The sequence below is a fragment of the Camelus dromedarius genome, chromosome X (assembly GCF_036321535.1).
Source record: "Camelus dromedarius isolate mCamDro1 chromosome X, mCamDro1.pat, whole genome shotgun sequence".
NCBI classification, from domain to species: Eukaryota; Metazoa; Chordata; class Mammalia; order Artiodactyla; family Camelidae; genus Camelus; species Camelus dromedarius.
Window position 1 is genome coordinate 66447320 of NC_087472.1, and position 24265 is coordinate 66471584.

General features: G+C 37.2%; 1 protein-coding gene across 1 annotated transcript in view; it reads left to right on the forward strand.

The window, feature by feature from the left end:
- The window catches only part of LOC135320228 (uncharacterized), a 71944-nt gene extending 59347 nt beyond the window's left edge, over positions 1 to 12597 (forward strand). The window contains exon 4 of the mRNA XM_064483088.1: positions 12162 to 12597. Within this exon, the coding sequence (XP_064339158.1) occupies positions 12162 to 12167 (6 nt within the window). The 3' untranslated portion in view covers positions 12168 to 12597. The remainder of the gene's footprint in view (positions 1 to 12161) is intronic.
- Positions 12598 to 24265: the final 11668 nt, after the last annotated feature.

A 24265-nucleotide genomic window follows, 5' to 3' on the forward strand; every position in this document is an offset into this window, starting at 1 on the left:
GGAGTGGAGAGAACAATCATGCTAGTAAGTGAACATAATCACTTTGTAACCTGCAATGCTTCCCCAAAGCCATTTAATGAAGTTTGCAGTCCTGAGCTCTCGACCATCCTGCAGTGTCCATGGGTAGTCACCTAGGACAAGCATATGGATTAATGAACACTTGGTTTATTAAAGCATGATCAGCAAGAGAAATAGTATGTCCGTGGAAATTCAATGGATCTCCTCTTACTCCCAACTTAAAACTTTCCGCACATGATCTCAATTTCCTCTGCACAGTCTTCTCTTAATTTTGTCCTCTTTCTTTTAATTGCAAGAAAGCAAAAACCGTATAGTATTTTCTTTTTTTATTGAAGTATACTTGATTTACAATGTTGTGTTAATTTCTGGTGTACAGAATAGTGATTCAGTTTTATATATATATAAAATATATATATATATATATATATATATATATATATATATATATATATATATTCTTTTTCATATTCTTTTAAATTATAGGCCATTACAAGGTATTGAATATAGTTCTCTGTGCTATATAGTAGGACCTTGTTATTTATCTAGTGTATGCATAGTAGTTAGTATCTGCAAATTTCAAACTCCCAATTTATCCCTCTATCCCCTTCCCCCTTGGTAACCATAAGTTTGTTTTCTAGGTCTGTGAGTCTGTCTCTGTTTTGTAAATAAGTTCATTTGTGTCCTTTTTTTTTTATATTCCACATGTAAGTGATATCATATGGTATTTTTCATCTTTCTTGCTTACTTCACTTAGTATGATGATCTCCATGTCCATCCATGTTGCTGCAAATGGCATTATTTCATTAATTTTTATGGCTGAGTGGTATTTCATTGTGTGTATATATATACCATAACTTCTTTATCCAGTCATCTGTCGGTGGACATTTAGGTTGCTTCCATGACTTTGCTATTATAAACAGTGCTGCTATGAACATTGTGGTGCACATATCTTTTCAAATTAGAGTCTCCTCTGGATATATGCCCAGGAGTGGGATTGCTGGATCATAGGGCAAGTCTTTTTTCAGTTTTTTAAGGAATCCATACTATTTTCATATAGTATTTTCTAATTCATCATGTCTGTATATACAAGTTATTTGCTGACCCACAAGTGAGACAATATAGGGTAATGTTTTAGAGTGTGGATACTGAAGCCAGAATGCTTGGGTTCATTCACACTTTGACTTAACTCTTCTTAGTTGTCAACCACTTGATCCCTGATTAGTTATTGAACCTGATATGTCTCTTTTTTTCACTATAAATCGGGGATAATACTAGTAATACTATCTCTCTCTCATGGGGTCATTTAAGGATTAAATGAAATAGTGTAAATTGCTTAGAACTGTACTCAGTACATGTAAACATTTCATAATATTTAACTATTTTTATTATAATCATTGTCAGTGTTGTTTTCTGAGGATGTCCACCTGGTTCTACTAAGTCAATAATTATTTCTATTAATAAAACATACAAAATATTGCCAAACACTTTACATTATTCACAACTTTTAAGTATTCTTGTGGATAGAAAACTCTTCTTATAGACTTGTTTTATTTAGCTGTAATCTTTTTTACTTGTCACTGCTTGACTTAGTTGTTCTTAAAAAAAAAAAAAAAAAAAAAAAAAAAACTATCCCAGGCATCTCTGCAAGGATTCTGACCTTGAGCAAGTGGCTTTAACCTCTCTTTGCATCAGTTTCCCTTTTTGCAAAACAAGGTCGTTAATAATATTACTTAACTTATAAGGTTGCTATGAGGACTAAATCAATTAATTCATGTAAAACCCTTAGAACAGCATCTTAGACCATTTAATGGCAGAATAATTATTAGGATTACTCTTGCTTGCTTTTTGAAAAAGCGAGATGTCCCAGACACATCTTGATTTTTTCCTTCCAAATTTAGTATATGCTATTCTTTGAGAATTTCTGGTGTAGTTTGGTTGAGAACAGAGTGATGGTCCAGAGTTTTGGTGCTAGCTAAGGATGCACAGTAGATTATTTTGCATAAGAGTTTGTAGCAGTTAGGAGGTCACTATAGGCTGCCCAAGCCATTTTTTTATATAGCTGGGGTCTTTAACATTAGTATTGTTGATTCATTTTTAATAGGTAAAACATGTACATGACACAAAGTGCACAATGGTACAGAAGTGTGTACAGGGAAATTTGAATCCCCTCTCTCTCCTCCCCTGACATCCTTGTAGTCCAGTTCTCTTGTTCAGTGTTGCAAGCTTCTGGAATGTATGGCAGAAACCTTTCAAAATCCTGAGCTTATGTTGTTTTTTCTAATCTTACTCTAACTTCCTTACATCCGTTCTTATCTCTCTGTAATGTTTGATTATTTTCTTGATCTATTTATCTCTCTCCTTTTTAATAAAATAGAAGCATCCTTGATAGGCACTACTATATATTTTCATATCAAACCACATGTCTAAAATGCAATATTGCCTAAAGATTTAGAAACTTTGTCTTTTCTTTATTTGTTTTGTTTTGTTCTGTTTCATTAGATTGGCATCTGTTTATTCTTTTTGATCCTTGGACCAAGCCTACTGGAATTGGCCCTAAAGTGTACAGGATCAGATATTCTTCCTGCTCAGCATTATCTGAAGAAAGCACTAACTGCCTGAATAGAAAAAGAATTCTCAACCTTCCCTCAGGGCAACACCAGAAAATGTAAAGTAGTAGGACACATGGTAGCATAAGTAGAGTCCTCATACACTTACTGAGAAAAATCATGTAAGGAAATCATGGAGAATAATCATGTAAGGAGAAATACAGACAAATATATTGGTCTCTACATTTTCTCTACAAATCTTGGTCTAGCTCTTTATTTCAAGAACTCAGAGATGAGGGAGACTTTGTATAAATAGGATTAGGGATTGGATATTGTGTTAGAGTTTGTATTTACTTTGTAGCTGGAAACAAAATACTGTAATTAATATTTGTACTTTAAAAAGCATTGGTTAACACTGATTTCACTAGACGAAGCAGGAAGAGCCTTGGGGTGAGGGCACACATGCTCAAATTAATTTAGTCTCTGAGCCACTAGAAGCCATGAGTCTGTGTGTGTTTGTGTTGTATGAATGGGCTACAACTTGCATTTTTCACCTAAAAAAAATTTGTCTTCATCATCTTCCTATGTCAGTATGTATAGATCTACCTCATTCCTTTTGACTACCATAAGGAGTCCTGTAACATGGTTGTATAGTTTATTTTCCAAGACTTAGTTGATAGTCATTTAAGTTTTTACCTGTTTTTCCTATTAAAGATAATACCGAAAACATAGGCAACAAAAGAAAAAAAAAATAGATAAATTGGGCTTAATCAAATTTAAACTACATTGTGCATCAAGGACACTACCAAGAGAGTGGAAAGATAATCCACAGAATGGGAGATAATATTTGCAAATCATGTATTTGATAAGGAATTAATATCCAGAAACATATCCAGAATCCCTACAACTCAGCAACAAAAAAACCCAATTCAAAAATGAACAAAGGATTTGAATAGACATTTCTCTAAGAAGATATACCATGGCCAATAAGCCAGATGAAAAGATATTCAACTTTTTAATCATTAAGTAAATGCAAATCAAACTCATAATGAGATACCACTTCACACCTATAAGGATGGCTATTAGTTAAAAAAAAAACTTAAAATAACAAGTATTAGCTACGTAATAAAGAACCTTCTTGCATTGCTGGCAGAAGTGTAAAATGCTGTTGGAAAACAGTTTGGGGACCTCTCAAAAAGTTAAATATAGAACTGTCATATGATTCAACAATTCCACTCTTAGATGGTATATACCCAAAAGTATTGAAATCAGGGACACAAATACTTGTACACTAATGTCCACTGCAGCATTTGCAATAGCCAAAAGGTAGAAATAACTCAAGTGACTGTCAACAAATGATTGGATTAAAAATGTGGACTATATATACAATGAAGTATTATTCAGATGTAAAAAGCAATCACATTCTGAAATTTTGATATATGCTCCAACATGGGTGAGCCTTGAAAAATTTATGCTAAGTTAAATGAGCCATACACATAGACAAATATTGTATGATTCCACTTACATGAGGTATGTAAAGTAGGCAAATTCATAGAGACAGAAAGTAGAAGTCTAGAGGTTGGAGGGAATGGAGAATAGGGAGTTACTATTTAATGGGTACAGAGTTTCTCTTTGGGAAGATGATAAAGCCTGGTAATGGATAGTGGTGATGGCTGCACAACATTGTGAATGTACATAATGCCCTGAATTGTACCTTAAAATGGTTAAAATGGTAAATTTTATGTTATGAGTATTTTACCACAATAAAAAATATAGTGCTTCAGTTAAAGTCTTTATATATTTTTTGTTTGTTTAGATAAGGGATCTATTGAGATATAATTCACACACCACACAATTCACTCATTTGAAGTGTACAATTTAATGGGTTTTAGTAATATATTCCCTTTTGTGTACACTGTGCCAAAATTTTTTTCTAGAATGAATACTGATAAATAGAATTGCTTGATTTTTAGGTTAGTCACATTTAAAACTTGAATAGATACTGCCAAATAATCTTCAAAAAGGCTGTCTGACCCCTCCTCAACCCCCACACCACAGCACTTAGTACTATGAGACCTTTACATTTCTGCCACTCTGATGGGACTAAGATGGTATTTTGAGATTGTTTAAATTTGAATTTCCCTGATTACCAGTGAAGCTGATATCTTATGCTGGAGATGGGAGTAGGAGCAAGGTTTGGAGAAGTTGAGGTATGGAAGTGAGACTGATGAGCTGAGTTTTAGACATGTTGGATTTAAGAGGCTCAGGAGGCAGTAATGACTTGAGTCTAAACTTCGGGGAAAAACATCGAGTTGAAAATACAATCTTGGGAGTCTGCCACATCCAGATTCTCAGAAAAACTTTGAGACTCAATGATATTGCCCAAGGAGAGTGTGAACACCTAGAACAGTCTAAAACCAGCAGCCAGAGGATACTGAAAAGGAGTGGCCAGAAGCATAAGAACAAAACCAGGGTGGAATAGTTCTGCAGAAGCCAAGGAAAGAAAAAGTTTTGAGTAGAGGGTGCTTACTTACAGGAATCAGTGTTTAGGGAAGTTGAATAGGACCAGTACCAAAAAAAAAAAATGGCTTTGGATATTAAGAGGTTTTATTAACCTTAGGAGCTAAGGTAGTGTAGAGATAAAATCATGGGTTTTGCAGTTGAATAGACCCTGTGTCCAAATCTAGACCCTGGTAGTGACAATGGACTCATTACTCAACCTTTTAGGATCTCACTTTTCTATAAGTCAAATAAAGGTAAAAATATCTATGTCTAGAATTATTTTGAGAATTGGAGGAAATAGTGCACGTGAAAAGGATTAGCATAATGCCTGATATAGGTGCCTGATAAATGTTAATTTCCCTGTTTGTCTCCTTTTCCTCTCCTCTGCCAGGAGAAAAGTTTAACTGTTCACCTAAATGGTGATTGGATCCACAGGATTTAACTAGACAGGAAAGAGCTCTAATTCCAAGACAAGTATTTGTTAAGGTCAATACTTATGCAGCTCTTAGGCAACCCAGAGATGAAGAAGGCATGGTTACCTTTAAGAAACCCAGAGTCCACCTGAGGAGGCAGGAAAGTCAATTACTAATTATGAGCGTGTTATACATGCCACAAGCAAGGCAGAACAGAACGTTTGGGAACATGGGGAGAGGGAAGATTGGAGGGTCTGTCTGATTCTGTTTTGCTTTTTTTTCCAACTAGACCATAGCCAAACTTAGATAACTTCTGAACATTTTAATCTTTTTATTTTTAAAAAAGAACTATGTAACCGGAGACTATTTTGGTTAAACGAATTTAATAATGAGTTACATTTTTAATAGAGTGATAAATTAGTGATAAAACTAATTGGATAGGAAACAGGCAAAATTATCTCTCTGTCTCTCTCTTTATCTCTCCCTCTCCTTTTTCCTCTCATTCTCTTTCTCTCTTTTATAGGAATCTTCATGTAGAAGAAATTAGCTTCTTCAGACCTTAGCACAGACACCATTTTTCAACTTAGAACAGAATCCCACACTTTTGCCATGGTGGCTGGACAGAAAGACAGCCTCCAGTCTCTAACCTGGCAATCCAAACTCAAGCATACCACTATAAACATTCCAGACTACAGGGATGGCCCAGGAAAAGATTGGGAGTAAGAGTTTAGAGGGGCAGGCAACGTGAGATGCAGAGAGGCTAGGAAAGATGGAGTTCCAATCCTCCAAGTGGTGGTTTAGGAGGGCCTGGATAGAGGCTGGGATTGTAGAGATGGGGAGAAGGATGCAGGCTTGGGAAATGGAGGCACAGAAAAAGTAACCACTTTCATTTGCTGGAAGAGTGAATGGTGAGGCTACTGATTCAAAAACAAAAATTAGTCTTAAAGTATGTATATGTGTATTTTTCTATCTCAACCTCTCTTTCTCTCAACCTCTCCCTCCCTCCTTTACTCCTTCCCACCCTCCACCTCTACCAATTCCTCCACCACTTCCTCCAACTCCTTCTCCATCTTTATCTCTTCCTACTTTGGAAAAAAGTTCTGGGTTTTTTAAGCCTCTTCCTGGCTTTTCTTTCTTTATTTCTCTCCTTAATTTGTCCTAGTTACCACAGCTTTTAAATGTGTGGTGAATATGAAAACCAATATCTTTCACATTTGCTTGTCAAGGTTATAGCCTTGACAGGTGTCAAGTGCAACCCTATTATGAAAGTAGAAAGGACTGTCTAATGTGAAGCAAAAAATACATTGGTTAGGTCCCTGATAATTTCTGCCCCCTATTCCATTTAGCTACCTCTTTTTTGTTTCTTCTTTCTTTGGTTCTTATTTTCCATCACTTCAAAGCCCCTTGAGTTACATTTGTCTTTTTCTCCTCTTCTTTTATTCTGTTATTTCTCTTGTTCTCTCATTTGCCTGGCCAATCTTCCTTTTATCCTTTGTCCTCAGTCTCATTTGCTTACTGTGTCTGTCTGTCTGTCTCTCTCCTACTTGACTTCGAGCTCTTTGCTTTATTTTTTTTCCTTCCACTTCTCTTCTAGCTCATGGGTTTTCTTTTGAGTTTTTCTCTGAGTCTTTGATTCCTCCCCTAGAGTCTATTCTGTTGCTGTCTCTGTTCTGTCTGCAGTGACCAGCTGAGATTGTGGGGCAGTGGGTTTGAGGGGCTTTTTCATCACTGCTGCTCATGCCCTCCCAAGCTTTTCTTGCTACAATCTGTTCAAGGACCTGACCCTGGTGAAAATTCTGCCCACATATTGGCCCCAGGTGGGAGATAGTGCAGCAAGGACTTACTGGCCTGTAAGTTAGAAAGAACACAAGTCTTTTTATCACATGGACAGAAGATACATATTGCAATGACAAGACTCAGCAGCAGAACTGCTGTGTCTGGAGCATAATAGTTCATTTTTATACATTTTTATTTAATGAAATTATTCCAACAGTCTGTATACATCATCTTCAATCCCCTGGTTTCTTTTGAAATACTGCCTGAGGAATCCACCATTACAACAGCCCACACTTGTCATCTGTCAGCAGAAGGAGGGTAGTTGAGGAAGACATTGTGTTGCTTTAATTGTGAGAGTCAGAATGGGGAGTGAATGACAAAATGAGACTTTTACAATGGGTGGTGAGCATGAGTCAGTGAGTAGAAGGCTCTGGAATTGGTGGTGGTTAGAGGTAGGTAGAAAAGAGATGAGGATTGGAAATCTTGCTTTTGCAGCACTGTTGATGTCCAAGTTAGTTCTAATACCAAAGGAGAGTTGCTTTGTCTTGTATCTTATGCAATAGCTTACATCAAGATTGCTGGTGCTGCCCGATGCAAGCAGAATGCCTAAGGAGTCAGCTTATCTCAGTATCCCAAACCTGTAAAAAATCACCATTTTCTAACACACATCCTAAGATACTCCCTCCCTATCATCTAGCTGGTACCAACACCTCTGAGTCAGCTACCAGTTACTGAGCACCTACTATATTCCAGGCACTTTCTAGGAGGTAGTTATTGGTATCTGCATTTTACAGATAAAGAAACAAATCTCTGAGTGGTTTAGTAACTTGCTAAAGGTCATAAAGCTAGTAAATGTTGATCTAATATTCCTTGAATTGGTATAGATAATCTAAGCTGAAGGGGATAGCTCTGTGTGTGTGTGAGAGAGAGAGAGAGAGATGACAGAGAAAGACAGAAAGAGACAGATAGACAGGGAACAGAGAGAGACTGTGTTGAACCTAAGGGTGGAGAAAGAAATGCCCTCAAACCCCTTTGTTTGTATAGAAGGGCACAAAATAAATTTCTCCTACTTGGATTTTTTTTTCTGTGGTGTGATGATTACTGTAGAAGAACTGGGTAAGATACAGCTGCTAACTAATTATCACAATAAACATTTTCATGTTTCCATGAAGCAGATTGATGGGTTCATATATCTCTGCAGTGGTGTTAAATAACCATGGGGTAGAGTTGCCAAATTTCTTGTCATCCCTGACCATAAACTCCCAGTGAACAGTAGTTCACCATGCTCAATGTTCAATGGATTCAGACACCCTAATCTGTAGTCTTCATTTGAGAGGTACATTTAATTGGCAGAGCTAAAATCCATTTTGACACCTCAAGTCATTATTGGAGCAGTTCCCTATCAAAGGCATGAAGGATTTCCTCTTGCTTCCAGATCATACCCCAATTATCTTGGACAGATCATCTTCTAGCCTTTGACACAACCATCTTCAGGAAGTCTCAAAATCTGCCTTGAATTTTTGCCATCCAATGTCTCCCAACTCCGTAGCTGAGGAACTTTAAATAAGAAAGTTAACCTTAGTTTATTTGGATGAACCAATACAAAAGTCCCTTCCTGCTTGAACCAGAAAGCTGGTTCTCAACTAGAAATGTGAAATGTATTGCTGAAAACACTTTGGATTTGAAGTCAGGATTTGAGATTTGCCTGTGCATGATCCCAGGTAAGTAATTTTACCTCTGAGTCTCCATTTTCTTTGAAAGAATTTTATCATCTTCTACTTGCTTCCAGGACATAGGAGAATTAGTAACAAATGAATGGAAAGGGATTTTTTCCTCTCCAAGCTATAGCTCTTTGTTCAGTCTTCTAGGACATTACTTGTTACACTGTTGGTTAACCATTCATTTGGAAGTCCATATCTCTTGTAGCCCTGTTAGTTTCTTGAAGGCAAAGACTGTTGTCATCTTAGTCTCTCTCTCCTCAGGGTCCAGTGAGAGTGCTTTTAAAGCTTAGGTATTTCTTTCATTCAGTATATACTTACTGAGGGCCTGCTACCTGCCAACCTTATGTTAGGTACTGAATTTCCATTGTCAGTGATGGGTAGCAGGAGTGGCAGGCAAAATATAAAATGATTTCCTCAGAGTAAAGAGCCCTAGATGAACACTGGACTGAAGATGTAGGGGCCTAGAATCTAAGCCCTGTTCTTCCCATACCTCCCTGAGTATTGTATATGCACCCTTCTCCTCTCATGTCCTTAGTTTCCTCATATTATAATAGCCAACATTTATTGATGTTTTCCTTTGGACCAAGAAAAGTGTGAAACACTTTACATGCATTACCACATTCATTCTTCCCCCTAACACTATGAAGGTATTTTTACATATGAAGATCTTGAGGCTCAGCATGGATATGTCCAATGTTACATAGCTAAGAAAGGACAGAGCCAGAATTTGAACCCATCAAACTTCACACCTTGGGTATTCAACCTCTCTTCTATATCACCTTCTTGAAAACTGAAGATAATAATATCACTCCTGCCTCTCTCACACCATTCCTGTGAGGACCAACTGAGTCCACAGATGTGCCAAGTGCTATGTAAAATGCATTGTATCATTGTTTTTATTGCTACCTTTTGCATCAATTCAGGCATTTCCATGGTGCTTTGTTAGTGAGTTACTTTTTAAATATATTTTTATTGAAATATAGTCAGTTTACACTGTTGTGTCAATTTCTGGTATACAGCATAATGCTTCAGTCGTATAGGAACATACACATATTTGTTTTCATATTCTTTTTCACCATAAGTTACTACAAGATATTGAATATAGTTCCCTGTGCTATACAGTAAAAACTGTTTTTTTGTTATTGAGTTCTCACATCACAACTGGCAGTACAGTGTTGTGGTTAAGAACATGAACTCATGGATTTGCCCAGCTTCAAACCTCAGCTCTGCCACTCACTAGCTATGTGACTTGGGCAATAATCAACCTTTCTTTACCTCAATTTGTTCATTAGTAACACCTGGAATGTAATAGTATCTAATTCATAAGGTTGTGGTGAGGATTAAATGTGTTAAGCACTTAGAACATGCCTGGCACAGAGTAAGGGTTAAATAATTGTTAGTTGTTAATATCCAGAGCAGCACTTTGAGAATGCAGTGGTTTATGTTCTCTGCACTGTTCTACCCAGGTTAGCACAGGTTAATAAATAGGACGGTGTTGGTAAAAGGGGAGCTATGGTTTGACATAGAGTTAGAGCTGAGATAGCACAATTCTGGGTCTGGAATAGAGTTCAGATACTTTCAGAATGACTCCCACAGGCTAGGGAGTAGCATATATAGTTGACTTTAGTCATTATCATCTAACAGGAAGTCAGGCCACAGCTGCGACCTGCCCCTTATGGCTTTCTACTCTGATCCTGCCTCCTCCCTTTGAGGAGATATGTCTAAATGGGACTGTAGGAAGAGCTGTTCAGTGGGCATCTTGGAGACTGGGCCAGGTCACTAACTTGAGGGAAAGTTCTCACTCTTTCCAAGGGTTTTGGGGTTTGGAATCAAACAGACCTGAGTTTGAATATCAGATTGTTGTTTACCAGCTGAGTGACCTTAGGAAACTGTCTTATGCCTTTGAGTCTGTTATCTCCTCTCTAAAAAGCGTGGATGATAATTGTATTCATCATAGGTAGGTTGATTAACATATGATAGGCATGCAATAAATGCTTTTTCACCTAGCAACTGAAAGGGCTAAGTAGGGACAAATTTGGGAGCATAAGGAATCTTGGGGGTCTTTATATCTGAGATCATACAGCCCAGCAGTGGATGGTGTGATGGAGTATTCATGGGGTTTGAAGTCCGAGACCTGGGTTCGGGATTGCATTTCTTGCAATCTCTGTCACCATTAGCCTCTTTAAGCCTTTTTCTCATCTTTCAAACAGAAATTTGTCCCTACCTTGACTACCTCCCAGGATTGTTAGGAAGTTCAGATGAGGAGATGTACGTGGAAAATACTTACATTTACACCCAGGTATAGCTTGAGATATATTCTCTAGGTAGAAGGGAAGAGGGATGTTGTCAAGCAGTACTCCTGAAAGTGAACTAAGAATATCAGAGGAAACTTTACCAAAGGATCTGCTCATAAATCAAGACAAAACATCCCAGTAACAATGAAACAAGTTGCATGGATAGAAAATAGGACATTGAGGGACCTGTTGATTATAAGCTGACCAGGAATAAACACTTTAATCCTGACTTTTTCCCCCTCCTTTTTTTCCAGGTAAGAATAATAGGTGAAAGAAAACTTGAGAAGAATAAAACCCTTGTAATTTCACCATTATAGCACAACTATTTTTATTTTCTCCTATTATGCCTAAGCTGTTGTTTCCATTCTTAGGTATTTTTATATGGCTCTAATTTATCTGTTCATTTAACAAACACTTGTAAGTACCTACTCCATTCCAGGACCCATACTCAGTGCTAGTGCGACAGAGATAACTTAAAAACTGCCTAGGGCTTCCACTGGCTTGGAGGGGCAGATAAGCACAGAAACAAATGACAGGAATATAAAATGTTTAGTGCTATAATAAAGTGGTGTATAAAGTACCTTGCAGCCACATATGTGAGGCCACATAATTTTGTATTTTTCCTTTTTTGACTTAACTATACCTTTTCTCTTTCTGTTGCTATACACTCTTGAAAATTATTATCCTTTTCAATGGCTGTCTAATATACCACTGAGTTAATATACCATAATTTACTTGGCAAAAATAATGAAAATCAACCTCAGTAACCAATAACAAGAGTGTGGCCATTATTGCAAATGTTGGGGAAAAAAGCCTGAGTATACAAAAAGTCTGATCACTGGGAAGGAAGCTTCTCACTATACTCAGTACTTACTAGAGGACTTTATCTAGTTCTAGGCTCCATGTATAAAGCTGGATGAAGAGAGAGTGAAGGGACCCTGAGGAGAGCCACAAATGGCATTGGAAAATAAGACCATCAAAGAAAGATTAAAGAAGCTGGGGTTGTTTAACTTGGAGAAGAGGAGACTGTGGGGTGATTGAAAAATGGTCTTCAAAAGCATTACAGTTGTCCTTTGTCTCCAGAGACTGGAACAAGAGAAAATGGATTGTCTTTAATATAAAGGATTTGAGATAAACATAATGCAACATTTTTTGACATTGAGAGCTGTTCAACTTTGAGTTGAATGAGAGAAGAGTCTCGGAACTTTCTTCTCCAGAGCTCTTTCACATGAGATAGATTTCTGCCTATCCGGGAGAATGTCAGAATGCATTTGAAATTAGAGAGTGGCTGATTTGCATCTTTAAGTTCCCTTCTCTCCCTACCAAGTTCATGGGAAATGAAGAAATGTTACTCTCTTGTTCATCATTTGGTTCAGTTTCTGAGATAGTTCTTTAAATATAACTGAAATATTTGAAGTTGTAGTCCTAGTTCAGTTTATCTTTTTCTGTTCTCTGTGAGAACAGTATTCTGTAATAAATAAAAATGACATTCAATTCAGTAAAAATATTTATTTTTGAGTGTTCTTATCCCACTTTTCTTGTGTCTTATTCAACCAACTAATAACAATTCCTTTAATTTTTCTGCAATGGTTGATCAACAGGCAAGTCTTGCTTAGGACAGCAGCAGGCAGTGAACAGAATGAGGTAAATGCCCTAGTAGGGCAAGTTTAGGCAGAGAAGGCTGGCCAACATCTGTTCACAGCAAGGAGCCAACCCAACAGGTAGACTGGCCAATTTAATGCTCTGAGACAGCCTGTTCCAGGGTCTTCCCAATGAAAATGGCTGCAAGTAGCAATGATACAAGCTCCAAGGTGCCCAATACCAGCTCAAAGACTCAAATTGGCAGCAGCTGGCCTGCCAACTACTGGCAAGGTAGACTTGCTTTCAAAAGTGAATATTTAATTTACTCTTTTGAGGAGAAGTTGAGTTTTGCCACTAAACTCCTCCCAAACTACTAGTCAGCTCTAACTTTCCATGGCTTTTAATCACTTCAAGGATTCCACTGAGAGTAGCATCAATGGCAGGTGGGGGTGGGGTGTTCTTCTCTCCACATAGTACATGAATTGAGAGTCATCATGGGTTAGTAGCTTTTTGCCACACTGAAAGTTTCCTTGGGCCTCTGCTCAAAACTGAAAAATAATTTTAATCCCATCTTTAAGCAAGTACTGGGATCTGAAAGGTGGTTTCTCTGATAGCAGTTTCTATTGCAGAAGGAGAGGAGAACTTCTCTCCCCAATAAGAAAACATGATCTAATATAAAATGTTTCAGAATAAAATGTATATCAGTACCCATGTAATGTCAAGTTACCTTACATAAGAAGCCAAGTTCTTTGACCACATTCTCTTGGTCACTTTCTGGCCACACTTTTACTTTGCTACTAGGGGTTCAGTTTCTAGTAACATGAGTTAATACATAAGCAAACAGGTGCTGGGAACCTACTGTGTGCAATGCATTGAGATGAAAGGTTAACTTCAAGAAAGGAGTAGTGCAATTTAATCATCTGCAAGGAGGGAAGAGTGGAAATAGACATGACCAAAGAATATATTTCTGGAATACTGTCGGGAGAAGAATAATTTCTTCAGCTCTAATTTTCTGGTTAATGAAAAACATTGTCCTCTACTCTCCAATTTTCTGCTACATGCTAATTACCCACAGGACAAAGGATATACCATTCATTAGAGAAAATTTAAGTGCTCTCATCTAACTTGAAAGTATATAACTTTGCGTTTGGGTGAGGTACTGTATCAGATATTAATTTCAAACTAGCTGGCCTAAGCTGGGTGGACCTTACAGGGTCCCAGAACATTACCTGGGCTTTGAATAGCAAGAGGCACTGGCTGTTTCTTTCTTCCCCAGGAACAACAATAAGACCTCATTTCCATAGCACTTAGGTTTACATGTGTACATCTACTATCTCATAAATACTCTTAATAGTCCAGAGAGGGAGGGAAATGGGGTTTACTTCTCTCCTTGGATTACTGATCAATCAAAGATGAAAAGAAGGGAAATACCTTTCAAGGTTATACAGCAACTCAGGGTGGTGGCTGGTAATGCAATCCATGTTTTCTGACTTTTTCCTTGATACTCATGCTAATCCTAGCATCCTCCACGATCTTGTTCCCATTGAGCCTTAGTTTCACTCCTGCAGCAACCTTTCTATCCTGCCCTTCCTTCAGTATCTCCTCAGCTGCCCAAAACTTCAGAATCAATTCAGTATCAGCCAGGATCACTCTCAGATCATTCTTAGTATTATTGTAGGAAGCAGAACATGGGAGAATTTAGCAATTGCTTAATCTTAAAAATCTCCTTTTGCCTTTAAAATTCATGTCTAACAGTCATTAATTAAAAATTTTCAATGGAGTCACAATTGTCATGTCGGGTGGAATAAATTTTGTGGGCTGGTCCTGTGCATCTCAGGATGTTTTGCATCACTGACCTTCTCTCACTAAGTTCCAGTAGAGATCACCAGACTTTGTGACAAGGAAAAATGCCCTCTCCCTATTTCTAAACACACTTCTCTGTGCTTTACTAAGAAACACCAGTAGACCCTGCACCAGTGGACTTCTTGGGGGAAGGGAACAGGCAGGATCTAGCTTTCTGAAGTGTTGGAGTCTCCTGACTCTGTTGTGAGTCAAATTCTGATAAATATGATACTCTACACTCTTAATCTCAATACTAACTTCCAATTTATTCATAATACTTAATGGAAACTGAACATCTCTTTTTTGGTAGTTCATCACAGAAAGAAGCCTATAAGCAGTGGGGTACAGTTTAAAGATCAAAGATTCAGTGGCCAAAAGACCTGTGTTCAACTCCCAGCTCTGATGCCTATGAGCTGTGTAACCTGGGAAAGTTACTTAAGTTCTTTCATCCTGAGGTTTCTTCAGTTATATAAATGGAGGTAGTGCCTTTCTGGGTTGTTGTGAAGATAAAACGAGTTAATGAATGTGAAGCATAAAGCATATCATAGGCCTTCAATAAGTGCAGTTCCCTTCTCTCTGTTAATTCTGAGGTGTAGATTTACATAGATAGGTAAACGGATTTAGTAGTCACAAAAATTAAGGTGGAGACTATTAGAAGTGCTTTCACTCATGAGGGGAATCAAAGGTCCTGAATTTTAGGCACAGATTCCCCAGAGTCTTCTGGAAAACAACAGAGGCTTAGCTGCTACCCACAGACACCTCCAGAACTGGCTTTGGCCCTGACTGCCAGCATTATAATTACATAAATTCAAGCTTACAATAGAGTCACAAAAACTAAAAAGAAACCAAGATAATACAAAGGAAATTTATCAAACCACGAAAAGGAAAGGAACAAAAAGGAAATACCAAATCAACTGCAAAATTAAGTTCAAAATGGCAATAAACACACATCTATCAATAATTAGTGTAAATGTCAATGGGCTAAATGCTCCAATCAAAAGACATAGAGTGGCATACTTTATAAGACAAGAACCTACAATATGTTGCATACAAGAGATCCACTTTAGGAAGAAGGACACACATAGTTTGAGAGTGAGAGGATGGAAAAAGACAACAAGAAAGCAGGAGTAGCAATACTGATCTCAGCCAAATTATACTTTGAAACAAAGGTCACAAAGAAAGATCAAGAAGGACATTTTGTAGTGATTAAAGGAGCAACACATGATGAGGATATTACACTTGTTAATAAATATTCACCCAATATAGGAGCACCTACAACATAAAGCAAATATTAACAGATATAAAGGGAGAAATTGATGGGAAGACAATCATAGTAGGAGATTTTAACAATCCATTAACATCACTGGACTTATCTTCCAGAAAATTAATAAGACAACAGAGAAATTAAATGATACAATAGAATAATTAGACTTGGTTGATATTTTCAGAGCATTGCAACCTCAAAAATAGAATATACATTCTTTTCAAGTGCACATGGAACATTTTCTAGGATAGATCATGTACTTGGGCACAAAAGAAGGCTCAGCAATTTTAAGAAGATAGAAATTATTTCAAGCATCTTTTCTGACCACAATGCCATGAAACTAGAAATCAACTACATAAAAACAAAGGGGGGAAAATGACAGCATGGAGATTAAACAACATGCTACTAAAAAACCAATGGGTCAATGATGGAATCAAAGAAGAAATTAAAAAATACTTTGAGACAAATGACGATGAAAACACAACCACACGGAATCTATGGGATGCAGCAAAAGCAGTCTGAAGAGGGAAGTTCATAGTGACACAGGCCATCCTCAAAAAAGGAAAACAATCTCAAATAAACAATCTAAACTAGCAGCTAAAAGAATTAGAACAAGAAGAGCAAACAAAACCAAAAGTCAGCAGAAGGAAGGAAATAATAAAGATCAGGGAGGAAATAAATAAAATAGAAAATAGAAATTAAAAATAAAATAGAAAAAATCAATCAAACCAAGAGCTGGTTTTTTGAAAGAGTAAACAAAATTGACAAACCTCTAGCCAAGCTCATGAAGAAGAGAAAAGAGAAAGCACAAATAAACAAAATAAGAAAGGAAAATGGAGAAATTATAACCAATACCACAGAAATACAAAATATCATATGAGAATACTATGAACAACATATGGAGACAAAATGGATAACCTAGAATAAATGGATACCTTTCTGGAAACATACAGCACATCAAGACTGAATCAAGAAGAAATTGACCGCTTGAACAAACCAATCACTTAAAGTGAAATAGAATTAGCAATAAAAAAAACCCTGCCTGCCAACAAAAGTCCAGTAACAGATGGCTTCACTGAGGAATTCTACCAAACATACAAAGAAGAACTCATAATGGTCCTTCTCAAACTCTTCCAGAATATTGGAAAGGAGAGAGTACTCCCGAACTTATTCTGCAAAGCCACCATCACCCTGCTACCAAAACCAAAGACACTACCAAAAAAGAAAATTATAGACCCATATCACTAATGAACAAAGATGCAAATATCCTCAACAAAATATTAGCAAACAGAATTCAACAGCACGTAAAAAAGATCATACACCATGATCAATTTGGGTTCATTCCAGGAACAGAAGGATCGTTCAACATATGCAAATCAGTCAATGTAATACACTACATCAACAAGAGAAAGGGCCAAAACCACATGATCATCTAAATAGAAAAAGCATTTGATAAAATTCAACACCCATTTATGATTAAAAAAAAAAAAAACCCTTACCCAAGTGGGTATAGTGGGAACATATCTCAACATAATAAAAGCTATTTATGACAAGCTTACAGCCAGCACAGTATTCAACAGTGAAAAACTGAAACCCTTCCCACTGAAATCTGAGAAAAGACAAGGTTGTCCACTCTCACCACTTCTATTCAATATAGTCTAGGAAGTCCTAGCCACAGCAATCAGGCAAGAAAAAGAAATAAAGGGGTCCAAATTGGGAAATAATAGGTAAAATTGTCACTATATGCAGATGACATGATACTATATACAGAAAACCCTAAAAGCTCCACAAAAAAACTACTAGAACTAATCAAAGAATTCATCAAATTAGCAGGATACAAGATTAATGTATAAAAATCAGTTGCATTTCTTTACACTAATGATGCATCAACAGTAAAAGAAAGTAAAGAATCTATCTCTTTTAAAATAGCACCCAAAGTGATAAAATACCTAGGAATAAATCTAACCAAGGAGGTGAAAGACTTACACATGGAGAACTACAAACATTCATTAAGGAAATTAAAGAAGACTTTTAAAAATGGAAAGATATCCCATGCTCCTGGATTGGAAAAATCACTATTGTTAAAATGGTCATACTGCCCAAGGCAATCTACAGATTTAATTCAATCCCTGTCAAATTACCCAGGACATATTGCACAGAGCTAAAACAAACTGTAATAAAATTTATATGAAATCCCAAAAGACCCAGAATTGCCAAAGCGATACTGAAGAAAAAGAATGAGGCTGTAGGAATAACCCTCCCAGACTTCAGACAATACTACAGAGCTACATTAATCAAAACAACATGGTATTGGTACAAAAACAGACATACAGACCAATGGAACAGAATAGAGAGCCCAGAAATGAACCCATAAACTTTTGGCCAATTAATCTTTGACAAAGGAAGCAAGAACATACAAAGGAATAAAGACAGTCTCTTCAGCAAATGGTGTTGGGAAAACTGGACAGCAGCATGTAAAACAATGAAGCTAGAATACTCCTTCACACCATACACAAAATTAAACTCAAAATAGATTAAAGATTTAAACATAAGACAAGACACAATAAACCTCCTAGAAGAAAACATAGGCAAAACATTATCTCACATACATCTCAAAAATGTTCTCCTAGGGCAGTCAACCCAAGCAATAGAAATAAAAGAAAGAATAAACAAATGGGACCTAATTAAATTTACAAGTGTTTGCACATCAAAGGAAACCATAAGCAAAACAAAATGACAACCTATGGAATGGGAGAAAATATTTGCAAAAGATGATACTGACAAGGGCTTGATTTCAAGAATATATAAACAGCTCATGCGACTTAATAAGACAGAAACAAATAACTCAATCTAAAAATGGGCATAAGACCTAAACAAGCTATTCTCCAATTAAGACATTAAAAATGGTCAATAGGCACATGAAAAAATGCTCAATATCACTAATAATCAGAGAAATGCACATCAAAACTTCAATTAGGTATCATCCCACACCAGTCAGAATGATCGTCATTCAAAAGTCCACAAATGATAAATGCTGGAGAGGGTTTGGAGAAGAGGGAACTCTCCTACACTATTGGTGGGAATGCAATTTCATGCAGCCATTGTGGAAAACAGTATGGAAATTCCTCAAAAGACTAAAAATAGACTTACCATATGACCCACCAATCTCACTCCTGGGCATATATTCAGAGAGTACCTTAATTCAGAAAGACACCTGCAGCCCAATGTTCATAGCAGCAGTATTTACAATAGACAAGACATGGAAACAACCTAAATGTCCACTGACAGATGATTGATAAAAAAGTTGTGATATATTTATACAATGGAATACTACTCAGCCATAAAATATGATAAAAATAATGCCATTTGCTGCAACATGGATGTCCCTGGAGAATGTCATTCTAAGTGAAGTAAGCCAGAAAGAGAAAGAAAAATACCATATGAGATCACTCATATGTGGAATGTAAAAAAAGAAAAAGAAGAAGGAGAAGACAAATGAACTTAAATATAAAATAGAAACAGACTCACAGACATAGAATACAAACTTGTGGTTGCCAAGGGGGATGGGGATGGGAAGGGACAGACTGGGAGTTTGAGATTTGTAGATACTGACAGGTATATATAGAATAGATAAACAAGTTTATACTGTATAGCACAGGGAAATATATTCAATATCTTATAGTAGCTCATGGTGAAAAAGAATAAGAAAATGAATATATGTATATTCATGTATGACTGAAGAATTGTGCTGTACACTAGCAATTGACACAACATTGTAAATTGACTATACCTCAATAAATGATAAAATTAAAAATAATAAATTCAATTGGTATATTATTGGTACCCTTTAAGAGGGAGAGGGAGCTATTTGAGGTTGAATTCTCAGGCCTCTTCATAATCAAGCAGCATTAACCATTTAGAAAAGTAAAGTATATTGAGCTTCCCCTTCATTTGTTAAGTCTTAGAGGTTTTGTCTGTTTTTGTCTCTCATACTTCATAAGGGCTAAAAGATTCAAGCTCAAGTAGCCAAAAGCACTGTCTGTCTCTTACAGATAGCTAACAGAGTACTTAGTACATTCCAGACACTGTTGAAAGCACTTTACACATATAAACTCATTAATCTCACAATGTCCCTTTGAGGTAAGTACCATTTTTATTAATATTCCATACATAGAAGAAATAGGCATACAAAAGTTAAGCAATTTGCCCCAGGCCATATTGCTAGTAAGCTATAAACCAAGAATTTGGGCCCACCAGCCTCATTCCAGAGTCCATGTCTTTCACCATTCAATTCAATTATCTATTTATGTTGTTAATAGAAGTTAGAGCTAGAAGGAATCTTCCTTAGTGATCATCTCTATTAAATCACATTTCACAGCTAATAAACTTGAGGCTTAGGTTTGGAGAGCTGTCCAGAATTGCACAGATAGTCAATTAAAGTGAGATCAAGTACTCTAGCTACCAGTTCAGCTGTCTTTCACTACACCAAGCTACCTTTATTAATTGACATTGCTGAATCCCTAGCCCCTAAAACAGCATCTGGTAAATAATAGCTGCTTGATTAATAGCTTGAATGGATGGATGTATGGATGCATGCATGCATTCATGCATTGCCAGATGCCAGAGAAGCCAAGCCCCCCAGGCTACAGAACTGACTTTGAAATTGGTACCTCCCACCAATTATTCAAGTGCATTATTCAAACTTTACTCATAGAAATTCTCCTAGGGCCTTTTTAGGTCTTGAACCTAAGTTACTCAGAGAGGCATTGGAAAACCTAGAGAATTGAGGCCAAAATTCATTTTGAGAGATAAGTGCCTGGCTGAGAAAGTGTGATATGATATCTACAAGGCAGGCATTGGTATTTCTTATATCCATAAAATAGGAGATCAGTCCAAAATAGACTAGTTTCAATTGTCTGCTTATAAATGGCTCTCTGGTAATTATTTTCTACAAGTATGTTTTAATGGGCCTTTAGGAGATGATGCCTTTCTCACCTAATCCATTAATAACTGAAAGGCTAAGAATGTGGAAGTATTTTAATCATTAAACCACAGAATATTAAATGGAAGGGAACTCAAAGATAATCACATCTGATCCCTTCTTTTATAGACAGGGATAAGTGATACTCAGAGAAATCAAGTAACTTGCCTAAAGACACATATAGTCCAAAGCAGGAACTCAACTGGAATCTAGGTCTTCTGATTCCCCAGGTAGAGGGTTCTTTCCACTGACCCATTGTGTTCTTGAGTGTGGCACAGAATCAGTGATCCATGAGGTGGGTGAACATACAGGGAAAACACTAGGCCTTAGAATCCTATAGAGATTTATACAGATTCTTGGGAGCCAAGATGACAAATACGTCTCCATTTGCTCATAAAGGGTATTTTGGCCAGCTCTGGTCCACACAGCTTCCCAACTTAGTCATTAATGGGATGAATAACAATGTCTATTTTGTTGGCTTTCTGGCATCCCTTTCCTGAAAGAATGCTGTTAAATGTGTTTGCATATAATTTTCACATTTATTTAATTTATTTCTATTTATTATCTCTTGAAATGCTTACCTTATAGATTTGTGGTAGAAACTAATGAAATAATGCATGTAAAGAACCCAGTCCATAACCTAGCACATAATTCAGCAGACTGTTCTTATCATTAACAAAAACAACAGGGGATGCTTTTTATGCCTCCTATGCCAGGCTTTACCATTCCTGTCTCTTAAACTTTCTGGCCTATTATGAGGTGAGCTATGTCCCTTTAAAATTCATATGTTGGAGTTCCCACCAGCAGTACCTCAGAATACGAACTTTTTTGGAAATAAGGTCATCACAGATGTAATTAGTTAAGATGAAGTCGCACTGTAGTAGGGTGGGCCCCTAATCCAATATGACTGGAGGAATTTGGACACAGACATGCACCAAGAGACAATGCCAAAGATGAAGCCATGATCTACAGACAAGAAACATCAAAGATTGCCAGAAACAGTTACCAGAAGTTAGGCATAGCCCAGATTCTCCTTCACAGCCCTCAGAAGGAACCTACCCTGCATTAATTTCATTAATTAACCTACATTAATTTCAGACTTCTAGCCTCCATAACTGTGCAATAATAAATTTCTGTTTTTTAAGCCACTCAGTTTGTTATGGAAGCCCTAGCAAACTAGTACATGGTCCAACAAACTCCACCTGAGCCTCGGTATCCACATTGTGTCCTGGGATTCAGCTGCTTCCTCTGTTTCTACCATCAATCTCAGAACTACAGCAGCTACTGCTGCTGTTGTCATTCTGCTGACAGTCCCTTTGCAGATGTGCTAGGATCTGGTTTGGCACTCCCTGATATTTGTCCAACTACCTATGTAGTGCTAATTGTAGAAGAAACTTGTTTGTGTCAGAAAAAAAAAAAACAAAAAAAACCCAGATGACTTGAAGCCACCAGGGTGTAGCTTCATTTCAGCTACAAGTGGCTATTTTAATCATCATTTTCTGCCTAGAGATGATCCTCTAGCTAGTCAATTTCCATAACCCTTTTAGCTATAAACTCTATTCTGCCCTGCTCCCCCTTCTTCCCCCCAAATACAGAGTGCTATAAAATCAGTAGCCAATTTTTCTAGCTTTCTGAGTTGGCAGTTGGGGGATGGCCCGAGTGCTAGAGAAGGTCAGGCCAACTGCAGGGCCTACAGTGAGGGCTTATGGGATATGTTGGTGGCCCTGTTTTAGTTGTCACCATTTTCTCCAGAGGCTTAATTGAAATAATAATCACACACCACAGCAGGAAGGAAGCCTGCAACCCATCAGATGCACTTGGCAAGACATTTGCCATTCGGCCAAATCACATTTTCTCACCTGCTGTGTGCAAACAGAACTCAGTGTGCTAGTTAGAGAGGAATGAAAGAGAAGTAAGAAAGGGGCTGTGGGAAATGAAAGAGGAAGAAGGAAGGGTTGGGGAGGAATCGAACAAGAAAAAAGAGAAAGAGAAGGGGAGACCAGGCTAGAATGGCTCCAATATCCTCTCAGCCTTTGAGGTGGGATTGAGTTGGGGAGCACTGTTAAAGGAAAAAAAGGAAATTAATTCTACTGTACTGGATCATCATTTGCTGAGAAGAACTGGCACATTTATTAAATGCCTAGTCCATGTCAGTTCCTTTGTATATGCTACTTTAATTTTAATGATGAGAAAACTGAAGCTCCAAAATCCTAATTCCAAAGCCTGTGCCCATTGCACTCCATCACATTGCCTCCCTTTTGGTGAAGGAACATGTTTCCTTGCCTTGTGGCAGTTCTTATCCAGATCATAGTTAGAAATAATAAAAGGAAGAATTATAGGCTCCCAAGGACAGGTGTTAGTTTTCCAGGTTTATCTTTGGTGTCAATGAAAAAACAAAATACAGAAGAATAATAGATCTCAGTGCTGTACAACACCATATGGACCAGCCCCTACTTGATGCTCTCCATGAAGTAGTAATTTTCCAAATGACAGGAGCAATTTGGAAGATAAAATGTTAATCACAATAGACCAGGGAACTAAAGGAGATCTGAAACATGAAAATTTCTCCAGTAAAATGACCTTAACTGATGGCATGCTTTAGGAAGATAGTACATGAATAAATTTGCAGTCAAGACATTAGTTTTCAATAACCCCAGAAGCCACTCCTATAACTGAGCTGATTGCTAGGATATTGGAAACAGGAGGCTTAAACAGGTGAACTTTCAAGGTCTTTGTTAGCTTCTAGTTTTCTGGACAGTAAGATATTGGAGTCATTATTGGTAGCTAATATTTTTACCTCTGACAGGGTTTCACCTTGGGTGAAATGGCACTGGCACCTATAGGAACAAGCTTATTTTTAACCCTTTGTATTTTGATATTTTTATTATTATTACATGTGAGCCTAATACCTTTCCCTGGGTCATTTTGGCAGAAGAACTAATGAGAGGAGGCTTTTTAATGAACATTACAATGGCTTTCTAGGTTAGTGTGGTGTGCTTGGAAATAACTTTCAGGTCAGAGGCAAAAAAGCAAAAGATCAAATGAAGGATGATGGTTATCCTACCACTTACTTCCATGTTACAAATGAGGAAACTGAGGCACAGAAAAGTTAAATCATTTGTTTAAGGTCCCATAGTTGTATTAAACCTAAAAACTGAGCCCAGATTTCTTGACCCAGTGCCCTTTCTTCTAAGCCAAGATGAAACCGTCCATGTGGAAAATGGTTTCATAGAAGTTGAGAACCAGTTTTGGCCAATTCCAGATTATTGGTCAGTGGTGAATTATGTCATGCATGGATTATCTAAATTCATAGCAAATACTTCAGAG